The sequence below is a fragment of the Equus przewalskii genome, chromosome 9 (assembly GCF_037783145.1).
Source record: "Equus przewalskii isolate Varuska chromosome 9, EquPr2, whole genome shotgun sequence".
NCBI lineage: Eukaryota > Metazoa > Chordata > Mammalia > Perissodactyla > Equidae > Equus > Equus przewalskii.
In genome coordinates, this window is record NC_091839.1 from 79,715,285 (window position 1) to 79,730,123 (window position 14,839).

The 14,839-nt window shown below is 48.5% G+C and overlaps 1 protein-coding gene across 6 annotated transcripts in view; it reads right to left on the reverse strand.

Moving 5' to 3' along the window:
- Positions 1 to 5,188: 5,188 nt before the first annotated feature.
- Positions 5,189 to 14,839, reverse strand: part of SGK1 (serum/glucocorticoid regulated kinase 1) — a 107,903-nt gene continuing 98,252 nt past the window's right edge. For 3 of the 6 annotated variants that reach the window (XM_070557238.1, XM_070557237.1, XM_070557236.1), the window contains 11 exons: positions 10,497 to 10,572; positions 9,976 to 10,051; positions 9,456 to 9,560; positions 9,268 to 9,351; positions 9,019 to 9,150; positions 8,634 to 8,746; positions 8,169 to 8,292; positions 7,620 to 7,715; positions 6,992 to 7,147; positions 6,797 to 6,886; positions 5,189 to 6,387 (listed from right to left, as the gene is read on the reverse strand). In XM_070557238.1, the coding sequence (XP_070413339.1) occupies positions 6,220 to 6,387; positions 6,797 to 6,886; positions 6,992 to 7,147; positions 7,620 to 7,715; positions 8,169 to 8,292; positions 8,634 to 8,746; positions 9,019 to 9,150; positions 9,268 to 9,351; positions 9,456 to 9,560; positions 9,976 to 10,051; positions 10,497 to 10,572 (1,220 nt within the window). In that variant the 3' untranslated portion in view covers positions 5,189 to 6,219. Of the gene's footprint in view, positions 6,388 to 6,796; positions 6,887 to 6,991; positions 7,148 to 7,619; positions 7,716 to 8,168; positions 8,293 to 8,633; positions 8,747 to 9,018; positions 9,151 to 9,267; positions 9,352 to 9,455; positions 9,561 to 9,975; positions 10,052 to 10,496; positions 10,573 to 10,714; positions 10,925 to 11,446; positions 12,393 to 13,171; positions 13,372 to 14,839 lie in introns of those variants that run through there. The other 3 variants (XM_008528426.2, XM_070557239.1, XM_070557241.1) reach the window with 3 other exon arrangements.

The following is a 14,839-nucleotide window of genomic DNA, read 5'->3' on the forward strand; positions in this document are numbered from 1 at the left end:
GCAGATACACAAACACATCTGTCTGAACACAGTGTTATAGGGAAACACTATGCAAACATCGAGGATTGCTCCTTGTCTTGCTGCTGACACCCTTCACAGAAAAGATGTGCAAAGCAGAGAAAATGTATATAAATTAAATGTGTTCTTGTATAGAAAGGATGCAGTGGCCAAAGAAGACGAGGAAAGATCACACGTGAGTCAAACGTGAAGGCTTAGCAATAATACCTTAATTTTTGGTTTTGGTGATGTGTTAACAAGTTTCATGCCATATGAGAAAAATATTTAAATAATTTCTCAAATTGGGCTTAATTAATTTGGATGAGGATGTCTTTCTTAATAGAAGTGTTTTTCTGAGTAACGACAGGTAAAGTTTAACGTCATTATGCTCCTGACACTAGGCTCAAGGCATATGGAAGAGGATTTCAGGAATATTTGGTGGGTGAGGTGAGAAATTTTTTAACAGGATGGGGTAGAGATTGACTAGAGGGTGTAACATCTTGCTTTGCCTATGACACTGATCGATTAATCAGCTGATTTACTATGTCCCCGGGGATGTTGAAGACTGGTGGGTGGTCTTTGTCCTAGATGCTATTATTGCAGCTTTGACAACCACTTCAATAAGCAAGTCAATGACGTTAGAGAAATAAGCTACATTAAGTGTGACTTGCTTGGGATCCTTCCTTCTTCTCCCTCCGTTCCCAATAACTCATTGAGCCTCATTTGTTTGGGGCCTTCAAAATATCTCTTCTCGGGAATAAGAGGTACAAACTTCCAGCTATAAAATAAATAAGTCATGGGGATGTCCTGTACAGCAGAGGGAACACAGTCAATAGTATCACAATAATGTCGTGTGGTGACAGATGGTTGCTAGACTTGCCTTGGTGGTGATTTCGTAACATATGTGTCAAATCACTAGGTCGTACAACAGAAACCAGCATAAGATTGTACGTCAACTAAACTTCAATTAAAAAAAAAATCAAGTTAAAAATCCCCCCAAACCTCCTCTCTCTTTCCCACCACCACTGGTGGAGGGCCTGTCAGAAGTCCCTTAAGTGCTTCCTTTTTTCTTTTAATTCCAAAGCTCTCCCCACACTCAGCTCTTGGTAGAGTCATCAGAACATCCCTTTGGATCACTTCACTTTCCTCAAGGAAAACCTCCAAAGCTCCGTTCTGCTGCCTTATGAACTCCAAACATCTCTGTGAGACTTTCACGAACATCAACGACAAGGTCCCTCTCCCTGTTCAAAATGATTTCTCACAGCTTCTTGGTCTCTTTTTCTCCTGTACACCAGTAAGGAGGAGGGGAAATGGAGAAAGGTAATGAGTGGGGAAAGAAGACATTCGTGAGCTTTCTTCGAATGCCACTTCCTCTGACCTTGTCTCACGGATTGCTGTGAGCAGACAGACCCCTGGCTGCATGGTCTCTGAAGACCCTGAAGTTAGGAGAGGTTTGCCAAGTCACCACTTTCCCAAAGCTAGAAGGATGCCCGGTGGAGCCGGGAGTCGGAACTAGGTCTGTCTGCGACTCTTCCTTTTCCCAATATCCCACTCATTGTGCTTATTCAAGTTGTCCCTCAGGCCCCCTCCTCTACCAGCCAGCACCTGGATGCCCATCTTCTTGCTTCATGTTCAAGATCCAATTCCCAAGACAGCCTACCTGGAACCTCCAGATCCCCTAAGCATCTCTCTCTCTTAAACTACCTGAAAACCGAGCCCTTTCGCTGATCCCCAGTTTGGGTAAGATGTCGCTCCTCCGTGTTCCCATGGCATCCTGTTTTTATCGTACCACATATTTTGTAATAAACATTTTTATTGCTATATAACAAACATAGAGAAAAGTGCTCGTATCGTAAGTATATAACTGGATGAAATATCAAAAAGCACAACCACTCCCCAAACCGCCAACCCGATCAAGAAATTACCGGCACCCAGAAGACCGCCCACCTCACGTGCCCTCTCAACAATTGTCTCTGCCCTCCTCCCCTCCCCAAAGGTAATCAGATCCGGACTTCTATATAGATTTGTTTTGTTGCCTGCTTTTAAGTTTTATAGAAATCAGATCATACAGTCTAGTTTCTATATTTGTTTGTGAGAATTATTGCCTGTTGTTGTAGGTAGCAATTATTCATTTGTTTTTGTTGTAATATAATATTCCATTATATTTATTCATCTTATTAATTATATTTATTCATTTTACTGTTGGTAGACATTTTGAATTATTCCCACTTGGGGGCTAATGTGAATACTACCACTATGAACATTACTGCTAATTTTTATCGAACATATTGACACTCTTCGGGGTATGTATGATGGAGCAGAACTGCTGGGTCATCAGTTATAAATACGTCCATCTTTAGGAGATAGTGCCAAGCAGTTTTCCAAAACGTTGTACTAATTCACCCCCCCACTGCAATCTCTATTTCCAGCCGCTCCTCATCTTCATCGACAACTGAGAGTGTCTACGTTATCATTGCAGGTCCTCTCTCGCTCTCTCCCTTTCTCCCTCTGGGCCCAGCATGACACCAGGAAGGTGTCTTAGTAAAAGTCTGGGGAAACCATCAGTGAATGACTCACAAGCCCACACTTGTTTGCTTCCACACTCTTGTTGTCTCCTGGTGGGCAAGAGAACATAATGGTTCCAAGCACAGGCTTTGGGGCCAGACCATCATGATTTGACTTCTAACTTTACCACTTACTAACCAGCAAATTACCTTTCTGTGCTAGTTTCTTTACTTTTGACATCACAGCGTTGTTCTGAAGATTAAGTATTGTAGGAAGTACTTAGAACAAGGTCTGGCACATAGGCAGAGCTCAACAGCATTGTCTGTGAGTGTCATTACCTGCTCCTCAAGGCCTGCATCCCTTCAGACTCCCTAGAACAAGACTTAGTTAGCAAGAATCCCTGGCCTCTCCTCTGTGAAGCCTGCTCTAGGTAGCCGACCCCATGGAGCGCCTCTGGACTTGTGAAGTCCTGTTAACCCTCATTTACCACCTGTCACACACCATGGGTGGGTGCCATGTGTCCCCAAGTAGATGGCAAATTCCCTAAGACAGTGACTGGTTTATTCTTCATGGCAGCAGTGGTTCCAGAGTCCCATTTGAATTTGTGGGAATCCCAACTGAGTAAGTTCCTCCAAACCTCTATTTGAGCAGATCCACAGATGGAGAGCTATGGAGACACGAATCGTCCCCTTTTGTAACCATCGTGCTCAAATGCAGTTCCAAAGGCTGGCAGGGCGGTGACCCACTCCCCTAGAGAAAAGATCCCCCTGCACGTAGGCTATTTGACAGCACAGGGTTTCGTAAATATTTGCCCTTTTTTTATTGACCCCTTGTTCTTTCTCGACTTCCCTGTTCCAGGCTTGTTCCCTTCCCACCCACTTGTGTTAGATCTAATCTCCTCCCATTCGTGTGACAAGGCCTGGGACTCCTCTGGCACCTTTCCATTCTGGAACAACGCAAATCAGATCTCATGTACTGGTTGACTGTAACTCGGTGAGCAAATTCCAAGCCCTAGAAAAGGAACAGGCTTGGTGATCCATGACCAGCCGCCCTGAGCCATCTATAATTAGATTATAGATTCCCAGTCTGCAAGAACTGTGCTCACATAAAAATGCGATTCAAGCACTTTTGTTCAAGGAGGAATTCAAGACTGTTGTTGATAATGAGAACAAGGGAGAGAGATGCAAAAAAATCTCCCTGTCTGAGCTAGCATTGGTCTTTCCTAGGAAAACGCAGGTCTAGGTTCTCTTGGTCGCTTAGTTAACTTTCGCATTTGGGCTTGGGAGCTAACGTCCATCGGGCAGAGCAGCCCTGAAGTGCACACCTTGCCCTGGGGCCCACCTTCAGCGAGAAGTCATCATGCATGTTGATCCCATCCCGTCAGTGGATTACGAGGGAGAAGGACTGAGTGACCCCAGATGCCTTCTCAACCCTTAGAAACTTCCAATTTGGATGCAAGATGATCTCCTGCTCCTCTCCCACAGTAAATACTCCAGTGGGACAGACTCTGGGAGAGGCCTCTGCACGCCAGGCCCAGAGTCTGCTGGGCTCATGCAGTGCTGGGTACACACCGGCTCCAGGCTTCCGGTCCAAGCCAGGGATGTGCTCCTTCCAGATCCTTCTCTGAGTGGCCTTGGGCTCAGTTCAGCTCTGCGTACTCTCAGAAACCACAAGTCCGGCCAGCGCAGCTTTCTGGGAACATATCCGTTTATGACAAAAATCGTCTCCCTCTTCAGTGGCATTCTCCTACACCTCAGACTGTTATTTCTACTTCAACAAACTGCTTTACGGACAGAGTCTGCCTTTCCATTAAGCTCTGGAAGGCCAGAGGTTTGTCTGTGTTGCTCACTGCTGTATCCCACTACTCAGAATAGAGCCTGGCCCGGATGAGGCCTCAAATATTTGTCGAAAGAATTACCTGTTACTTCAGATAAGCCAAATGACAGGACAAACAGCCAGCTGCACGGGACAGGCAATCAATACAGGGAACGTCACTCCATGGCTGTCCTTGCGAGATGAGTAAATTGAAAAGGATTTGTTTGGATGGATTGATGACTGACTGACATCATAAAATGCATCTCTGAAGATCTGGAATATAAATTGGCTTTAAGACCACCGTCTACTCTCTGGAGTCAGAGCCACCGCTATTGGAAGCAAGCCACTGAGCTGGAAATTACAGCAGCATTTTCCTGGTTTCAGTGTTAATCTCTTTAGTGCTGTGGAGTCGGGCCCAACTCCTAGTGACTCCGTGCACAGCAGAGGGAACCCTGCCTGATCTTTCTGCACCATCCTCTCCCCATCCAGCGCTCTATCAGACAATGCTCCTCTGCTGTTCCTAGGGTTTTCAGGGCCAGTTTTTTGGAGGTGGGTGGCCAGGTCCTACTTCTAGTCTGTCTTAGTCTGGAAGCTCCACTGAAACCTCTCCCCCATGGGTGACCCTGCTGGTATTTGAAATCCCAGTGGCATAGCTTTCAGCATCACAGCAACACACAGCCACCAAAGGATGACAACCCGCAGACAGGTGGTGTGGGTCCTTGACTGGGAGACGAACCCAGGCCATGGCGGTAAGAGCAGTGGATCTTAAACCACTAGACCCTCAGGGCTGACCTTAAATTTTAAAGGGATCTGTTATTGCCCCCTATAACCGAAACATACAAAAGAACACACACGACACAACTTATGTAAATATTTTTCAAGGTTTTATTGCAAACCAAAATTGGTTTATCACACACAAAAAAAGTTGTGTGGTGGGGAGGAGGGAGGAACTGTCCATATTATAACCAGGTTAATTACAGTACATTCAAATGATGGTTTACATTACAAATAAGCCTGTAAGTTTAAATATACTAGTGTTATAACCCAATGTACAGACTTTCTTTATACAATACATACAATTATCAGGAATGCAAAAAAAAAAAAAACATAAATAATGCCCATTTTACAGGTGACATTTGAAACAATGAAAACACCAGGCTCTGACCGACAACGGGGGCATTGGTCCATAAAAACCCTTTCTAAAAATAGAAATATTTGTAGCAGCAATGCTTTCTTTAAGCATCTGGATACAAGTCGTTGCAAGACCATTTCAATAAATTTTAGTTATTAACTCTATCTTACAAAAAAAACAACAGTCTACACATAAATTTATCTTCCAAATATGGAAGAAACAAACAATGTCCCACATTGTAGTGTCCTGCAAGTGTCACATTGATGCTTATCACTGAATCTGTCTGTGATCAAGCACACCACACTCACACCGCTGTTCACACAGTAAGTCCACAAGGGAAAACAAAGGAACAAAACGCTCTGTGAGAGAAAAAGCTTTGGAGCGAACACGACCTCATCGGAAAAGGCACATTTCAGAAGATTCGTTCTCACGGCGCAGACACACCTTCAGACGAGCCTGCCTAGAACAGCTCCTCCTTCGAACGGGACTCCTGCGTCTGTCTAAGGCGGCCCTCTGATGCGCGTTTCAGAGATAGCACCACGTTGGAAGGAAGAATAAAAATGAAAACCTCGTGAGCTCACTGAGAGGAGGATGTGCTCTTCAAAAAGCTTCCAGCAAACAGTGTGCAATAAGATTGCCAAGATGTGCAAGCTCCCAGAGATGTGCAAATTCTCTTTTAAGATGTCCTGCCGGCTGGCAGTTCCACCAAAAGGCTAACTAAAACATTTAAGAACATACAGAAAATCTTTCGAAACCACGCCTAAGACTGTTCAGAGGAAAGAGTCCATGGGAGGGGCATAGGAGAAGCCGAGGAAGGCCTCGGCGGCTTCCTTGACACTGGCCGTGAGGAGGATGCTGTCCGGGGACCTGCCGATGGAGTTGGGGACTGGCTCTTCGGTAAATTCGGGATCGAAGTGCCGCAGGTCGCTGGGGCCGCTCTGGCAGGAAGGAGGAAACATACTCAGTGTCAAGAGCTCACCCTGGACAAAGGGCAGGGAAATCCCCATCCAGGCTTTAAATCCGGGAGCTCAGTTCTTTAGGGCACCATATGGAAACTCCCATGACCATCAGCCATTTCAACAAAATCCAGAGGCCACACACAGTATCAATAAGGGGGACAATGTTCACTTCCTGTCTCTTGGTACTTTGATGAATGTGCTAAAAAACTATGTGACCTTTGTTGGGACAGAAATTCTACGTTTTCTCCAGGTAAAATAATGGGTCTATGAATAAAATATCCACCAGTTTATTCCTTGAGGGCCCTCCCCCTCCACCACCACCATCACCTCTGACTTCAAGAAATGCCCTTTGGGTCTCCCTATACTTGGAAGAGAGATAGGAACTCACCACATTTGGGTTAAAAGGGGGAGTAATCTTCTTATTAATGAGATCATCCCAGTTAATGAGGGAGAAGAAGACATGGCTCTTAATCTCCATCTGTTGAAAAGAAACACGAGATTAATTTAGACAGGCAGAATTCAAGAAGGGCAGAGGTGCGGTGCGCATCGCAGACGGCCCCAAAGAACAGGAAAAATGACTCACGAAGTCATCCTTGGCACCCAGCCTCTTTGTCCTGTCCTTCTGCAGGAGGCCCTCCAGGAGGTGTCTTGCAGAATTTGTAATATTTGGCTTCAACTGGAGGGGCTTGTTCAGAATGTTGTCGTACATCTCTGCGGTGTTTCGGCTGTAAAAAGGAGGCTGAGAGAAAGGGGAAATCCTTAGTTCTGGCTGGAAGTTCTGTACAGCTACGTCACCAACGGAGAAAGCGACTTGGACTGCAATAGACTAAGCTGGACTTGACAGTCTTTCTCCTGATCGGTTTTCTCTGCCTTGGACTTTTAAGTATCTATTTTGCAACTCTTATCAGGGAGTAGATGCTTACGAGCCATGTTTTTCACTCTCACACAGGTTAAGTGTGATCATCTCTAGTAAAATGTGAATTTACAAAAGAAAAACCAACCAGGTAAGAGTTTACCCTAAAACACTTATAAAATAACCAATGTGCCTCTCTTATCAGCATTTGATAAGCCGACCAGGAAGGGCAAGGCACAATGACCAGGTCTGCAATGGGCCTGTGTGCCAAGATAAATGCGGATTTTAAGAAGACCACATTCTAGGGAGTGTTGTCAAACCAGGGGCGATATTCCCTGCTTCTCATCATGCTACTCACCAGGCCGTACAGCATCTCGTACAAGACAGCGCCCAGGCACCACCAGTCCACCGTCCTGTCATAAGGCTGCTTATGAAGCACCTCAGGTGCGAGATACTGAAAGACAGACCAGGAAACTGAGTTTAGAGCTTGTGACACCAGGCAATGCCGAGCCCAGGCAGGTACTTTGAAAAGGCTGAGAGACCCTGGGTCCACTCGGAGGATATATTTCTTTAGATGATCTCCTGATAAACTGCTGGACTTTGAGGCCAACTGGCCACTTATGTGCACTGATATTCTGGAAGCCATTGGGCACCCAATAGGTATCGTACTTGGGGATTTAGAAGCCTTTTATGATGTGTATCTTGCAAAGAGCAAGTTTTAATTAAAGCAACATGAAGCCTTCGAATTACTCATGCTGCACCAAACAGCAAATGCATTTTACTTGCAGTGAACTGGACTCAGAAATCTCTGAGAACAGTTCACTCTTTCGTAGTTAAAAGCATCATTGCACTTCTCTCTTTTGGAAGGTGGTGGGGGGACCAGGCACCAAATCGAGAGCGCTCCTACCTCGGGCGTGCCACAGAAGGTGGATGTCGTGCCGTTGGGTTCAATGTTCTCCTTGCAGAGCCCAAAGTCAGTAAGGACAATGTGTCCCTGTGAATCTAGCAAAATATTCTCTGGTTTTAAGTCTCTGTAAAGAAATGAAGAGAAAAGTAGTTGCATAAGTTAATTTCACTTCACAAGAAATCCTCTGTAAAGATAATTGCTAGGGTATTAAAAGCATCTGAAATTCACTGTGGCTCTACAGTGAATAAAAAAGGGGGCCCTTGTTCTGCTGATCTATTCTGGATTAGGCACCATCCGAGCTGGCCGGTGCCCTGGTGGCACGGAGTCAAGGCAGCTCACATGCTGGGGGAGGCGGTTTTAGGTGACCATGCTGTACCTAAATACAAATGATTCTAAGGCCCCGTCAAAGGCTGGGCTATGTCTCCTCTATACCCAGAAGGCAGCCCTAAGAGGTCCTCGGCTCACCTATAAACGATGTTCAGGGAGTGCAGGTAACCCAAGGCACTGGCTATTTCAGCAGCATAGAAACGAGCCCGCGGTTCCAGGAAGCAACGCTCCCTCTGGAGATGGTAGAACAGCTACAGGAGACAGGACAAAGTCAGTCTGGGTTGCCAAAGCCTCATAACAATGCGTTTAATTCGTCTCGACATATATAGCTAAAGAGAACAATTGCAGGAAGTGGCCCTAAATAGCCTATTAACTATTTGAAACCTGGCAGGTTAAGGGAAACGTTAATTCTGGTAACCTTCTCCCCCACCCCCAAGTATCTTTTAAAAACTTTCTTCTCAAACTAAAAGCAAGCGGGTTGTGCACGGACGCCCAAGGGGTGGCTCCCACTCCCCCAGCTCACCTCTCCCCCGTTGATGTAGTCCAGGACAAAGTACAGCTTGTCAGCAGTCTGGAAAGAGAAGTGAAGGCCCACCAGGAAGGGGTGTTTCACATTCTTCAGGAGAACATTCCGCTCCGACATGATATGCTTTTCCTAGAACAAGGACAATTAGGATTTAATGGTGAATTTCAACTTGGCACCGAGATTCCAAGGTCAAACTATTCGATGAAGGTCCCTCTCTGACCCCAACCCATCCAGCACCTCTCCTACCTCCTTCTTTTTCAGGATCGCTTTCTTCTGTAAAACTTTGACTGCGTAGAATGCTTCTTCTGCTTTGTGTCTGGCGAGAAGAACCTGAAATTTCAATTAAAAGATCATTTTGCTGTCCACATCCGGGGAGAACGTAAAATGGGGGCATGAAAGACCATAAGTAACGAGGTCTTTAGAAGTGAAATTACCTTTCCAAAACTGCCCTTCCCAATCACTTTCAGGAAGTGAAAGTCAGATGGCTTAGCATGAGGATTGGATGATGGCCCAAGGTTGATTTGCTGAGAAGGACTTGGCTGGAAGAGAAAATGCTTTCTTTTAATATCCTCGCTTCAAAGGAAAACATCGATAACAAAGTAGAGGTGGTGCAAAGGATGTGACATCTGCAAATGACCGAGGCGAGTCAGCATACATCTACAAACACATTCTAACCGACTTTTCATCCATACGCGTTAATATTTCAAATGAGAGTATGGAAGTCAGGCACAATCATGTTGTTGTAAGCACATAAAACTTGTATGCAATATGCCTCTTAAAATACTCCACTGACTCAATACTTAAATGCTTCTGTCACTTGTCATGCCACGAAGTAATGAGACATTCCTGCCTTGATGCTAATTTCTAGAAATGCTATTCTAATTCATCAATGTAGGAATACGAACTGACTCATTTACAAGCTCTCTCAACAGATACATCACAGAGAATACTTACTGGAGGAGAAGGGTTGGCATTCATAAGCTCAGGCTCCTGAGGTTGGGAGATTTTCAAAATGGACTGAACTTCAGGGCTGCAGAGAAGGAAGGAGCAACTTAGAACCTGCGAACCCGCCACAAGGGGGCACGCCAACACCAACAGTGAGTTTCCAGCTCAACTTTTCCCGGAGAATTCAGTGTACAAACTAACAACACCCCAGTAAATTACTCACTTAAAGAAAAAACAGCCAAAGAAAATAATAAACCCAGTTAAATACAGAGATGAGGGTTGTTCTTTATGGAGAGAGGAGGCGAATTAGGCAAACAAGGAAATTTTATCTTTCCATTAGAACAGCCAAATCAGCACATCCATTTTAATGTTTAAAATGTTTTAAAATAAACGAGAACTTAAAGAGAAAAAGGATCCCCACTCCCGGGGCAGTCTTGCCTTCCTGATCAACACACTGATGAGAATGTATCTTTCCCGCTGGTAAACTGAACTACACTAATTTTTATTGTCCCCAATTCCCCCAAACTTACTGTTTGCACGCATAGGAGTTATTGGCAATCTTCTGAATAAAGTCGTTCAGGCCCATCCTCCTCTGTTTCATGAAAGCTGTGAATTAGAGAAGAGAAATAAACAGACGTTTAGACGGCTTCGTCACATCCGATGCCACACACACTCATGTGATCCGGAACCCCAAAAATTTCCACTTCGCGCTCCCGGCGCCGAAGTGCAGCCTGACGCCTACGCTCACCGATGAGGATGGCTACCATGCCCCGCATTCTGGAGTAAGTGAGGGTGCCCCTAGCAGCCTCGGTTTTCACCGTCATCGCCTCGGACAGCGCGCTAGGGACGTTAGGGACGGGAGATCCGCTCGGCCCGGACTGCGCTCGGGCCGCGCGGCCGGCTTTATATACGCTGCCCGCGAGGGGGCGGGGACCGCGCGACGGCGAGGATGCGGCGCTGGCTGGCCACGCCCCCTGCCCCGCCCCCAGCCCGGCCCGGCCACGCCCCCGCCGCGCGGCTCGGCTGGCGGCGCCGCTGCGCGCGTTCGGTCCCCGGCGAAAGGGCGAGCCCGGGGCGGGGGGCGCGGGGCCGCGCGGGCGGCTGCGCTCAGCCTCCCTCGGCTGCCGGGCCGACTAGGGGAAGCCGCGGGCGGAGGGGCGGGGAGGAGGGGAGTCCGGGATGATTTTCCAGCTTTCCCATTGATTCCGCCCTGCCAGGTTGTTGGAGTGGCAGCCCCGCGGCGCTCTCCACCGGGCGCGCGGCCACCGGGGGTCCCAGCGCCCGCTCTGCCTCTCCAGCCCTCGCCTCCGATTCCCCCCGGCCCGGCGGCGACCCTTCCCCGAGTTCCCCCGGCGCCTCCGATGCCCCCGCGCGGCCGGGGTGCCCCCCACCCCGGGCAGGGCGCCCGCGCCCCAGGCCCATCCCCCCGCCGCAGGACGGCGGCGAGCGCGCAGCCCCCGCCCGAGCCCGCGCCGCTCACCCAGCCCGGTCAGCAGCAGGGACTCGCTCCGCTTCTGCGCCTCGGCCCTCTTCTTGGGGCGCGGCCGCAGCAGGGACTCGAGCCGGGCCCGCGCCAGCGCGCCCTGCATCTCCCCGGCGAGCGCCGCGCGGAGGCGAGGGCAGCCGGCACACTGAGCGCCGGCCCCGGGGCCGCCGTGACTCAGGCCGGCAAGATTTCCTGCCGAGTCCCAAAACAAACAAACGGCCCTTGTGCGCGGCCCGGCCGCTTCCGAAAACGCCTTTTTTGTGCTTTTGGCCAAAGCCGAGCAAGGCTGAAAAATCCCAGAACTTGGAAGAGGAGGAAGGAAGGAAAGAAAGAGGGAAGGGGGAGGGAGAGGTCAGGAATGTGCAGGGGAGGGGGCGGAAATAAAAGTCGTCTCTGCACTAGAGGGGAAAAAGGACAATCTACATTTCGCATTTTTTTTTCCCTAAAGTAATCTGTGAGAACGTTCTGTCCGTTGCGCATGTAATTTTCCTCCTTGCATTTTAATCCGCGCCGTGCCAAGAACACGTGAGGAAGTGGCCAGTCGGGCAGCGGTAGCCGCGCGCAGGGGCGAGCTGGAGTGACCCCCGGGCGGCACGGGGACCCCGATTCCCTGTGCCGCCTGAGAACTCCGCGAGGTCACTTTACATCGTCTCCAGACCCCTTAGTGTCCTCGTCTCCCCTGCCCCTCCTCCGGTTTATTTCAGGGCTGACCCAGGAGTCTCCTTGCAGTTTAACCACCTGGCTTTTTCTCTCGAGCCCCAGATACCTTTTGCCTCGGTAACTCCTGGAAGATTAGCGGGGAGCCTGCGCTCGAGGAGGCGGAGGAGAGAGGTCAGCCCCGCAGAGCCGGGTCACCCGGCCCGGGAGCTGCAGTCCGCCGGCCGCGCCGGGACCCGCGCCAGCGCTGGGGAAGCCGCAAGCCGGCGACGGGACCGGGAGTGGGACACGCCTGCGAGTTACTCGGGTCTGCAGGGCTGGGTACCTGGCGCTGGCTGGTGCTGCGGTGGCTGCCCTGCCGTGACCCCTTGCTGTCAAGGGCCGTGCCATGTTAGAGTTGCCTATCGAGGCTGACACCCTCCGAAATATCAGCTGTCAAACCAGGAATAGCCTGTGGCGCGGTTTTTCTCTGGTCCTGGGCACGGGTTTGTTCTGCAGGCACAACCACCTCATTTGCCCTAAGATGATCTGTGGTCTCAACTGCTCGTCTACCAGAGCCCCAAAGTGGGAGAAGGGAGCACAGGTCGTCTCTCCTGGAAACTGGCCGGGAAATTTTGCTCAGCACGCACTCTTTGAAAAGCATTTTTTGTTGCCTGAAATGGATGCTCTAACCTCAAGCGAGGTTTAGGAAAATCCAGATTACAGTCACTAGCCCAATTCTGCTTCCTCTTGCATGGTTTCTTCATATAATATGACTTTGTTATTGCCAGTGCCCCTCACATCCCACGTTCCACTTCACCCAGCCCAGCCCAGCCCAGCCCTGCTCCCACACTGCTCTCCCCCTTTTGAGAGGGGAAACTTTGCAGTGACTGCCCAGAAACGCCAACCTGCACCAAGATTTCTGCTGGTTTGTTTTTAAAACATTGAAAATTAAGAAATCTTCCATGAGAGACCCTCCCCGTCCCCCTGAAGTGCCTTCCCCCTGCCGAGTAACCTCATATCCTCTGAAGCATCTTTGTTTTATCCATTCCATCCAAATTTCAGTAATAAAAGCAGACGAACCTTTCAAAGGGGATTTTATAGCCTCCTCTTTCATTCCTCAGGTCGCCTAGGGTATGAAGGTTGGGGATTACTTTCTGGAGGCTGGAGGCGGAGCTCTGTTATGGCTGCAGCTATGTGCCTACGAGGCTGGAGGCTGAGATGGCAAGGGAGCAGGAGGCCGAGGCAGCTGTCCCTGCTCTGTTAGGAACCCCACTTTATATAAGGCAATTTACATACAGGAAGGGAGCAAGCCACAAAGTTCAACACGGGGCCATTTATTCCCTCCATTGCAACATCACCCAGAAAATTACAGCCATCAGCGTCCTGGGTTTATTACACCCCCAGCAAGACACACCAGAAATGTAACTTGACTGATTATCATCACAAATCAGTCCAGAAAAAATTCAAAACATATGCACAGGGTTCATTTTCTCCAAGAAGCTCTGGCGCACGCATTCCAGGAGGAACGTGGCATTTAAGTTAGAGGACTTTGAGTGGAATAGAGAAGAGGCACAACCATATGATTTGTGGTTGGGATAGAAAAGGAGCGTCTGATGTGCTCTCTCCTCCCCTCCCCTACTGTTCAGCAGTTGGAGACGGATGGTCTGCTAAACTTATCATTTAACGGGGAGAATCAAGTTGTTGAGACTGGCTTTTCTTCCAACCGGATACCTGATGGGTGGAGCAGGCGCCCCCTGTTCTGCCCCAGCAACCTACTAAGACTTCCGAACAGGAAGGTGACACACGGCGGCGGGTGTATGGGGTAGGGGGAGGCGGGCGGGGGACCGTGTGTGACGCGCGCCTGCTAACTCTGCACAGGCTTTAGGTTGCCCCGTGGCCGCTATTCAGATGCTTGATCTGTTCTTCCTTCCCATCGCCAGCCTCTTTCTTTGGTCCAGATAGTCCTCCTACCGGGGAGGAATCGGCCCCCTTCCCCCTTTCTCCCTGGTGGCAAAGTGGCCAGAGTTGCGTCACCAGAATCTGCTTGCAAATGCAACCTAGAGGGCGCTGGCGTTCTCCGGGAGAACCTCTCCCCAATGCATCATCTCCCCACTTCCCTCCTGAGGTTGAATCAGGTTCAGATAATTTCTCTACAACACCTTGTGCAAAGAAAATAAAGACGGCTTGATATGGGATAGGCTAATTACCTCCGCACTCCCCCAGCCAGTCGTCTCATTTATGCCTCATACTGGGAAAACTACAATCAAAACCCTCAAATGGAAATGATTCACCAAGGTGTAAAGTTTGCACTGAAAGAAAACATTTTCTAGTGTGTGTGTATTTTCATACTTCAGATAATCGTTTTAGCTCTTCTATATTTTTCCTTAATGACGGACTGTAAATACTAAAATCTGAACGCTTTACTAAGCAACGTCCCTTTCTATTTGATTAAAAGGCTCAGGAAACAAATTGCTGGTATTTCTCAATGCATCAGAAGAAATATTTTCAAAAATAATTTATAAGAACTTAACTATGCCCACACCTGAACTGCTTTTTGGATGTGTCAGCTGTATTTATCTTCGTTCCCTAGACACAGTATCTTCCATTGATAATAGGGTGACATAATTGTTTTGTATTGCTCAAAGTGCCATAAATCCTAGAACAGTCTTGGGCACAGTTTAGGTTACCATACTTATTGATTTATTAGTTGATGCTTATAGAATCCTTTCCCTGGGGCATCACTAAAGA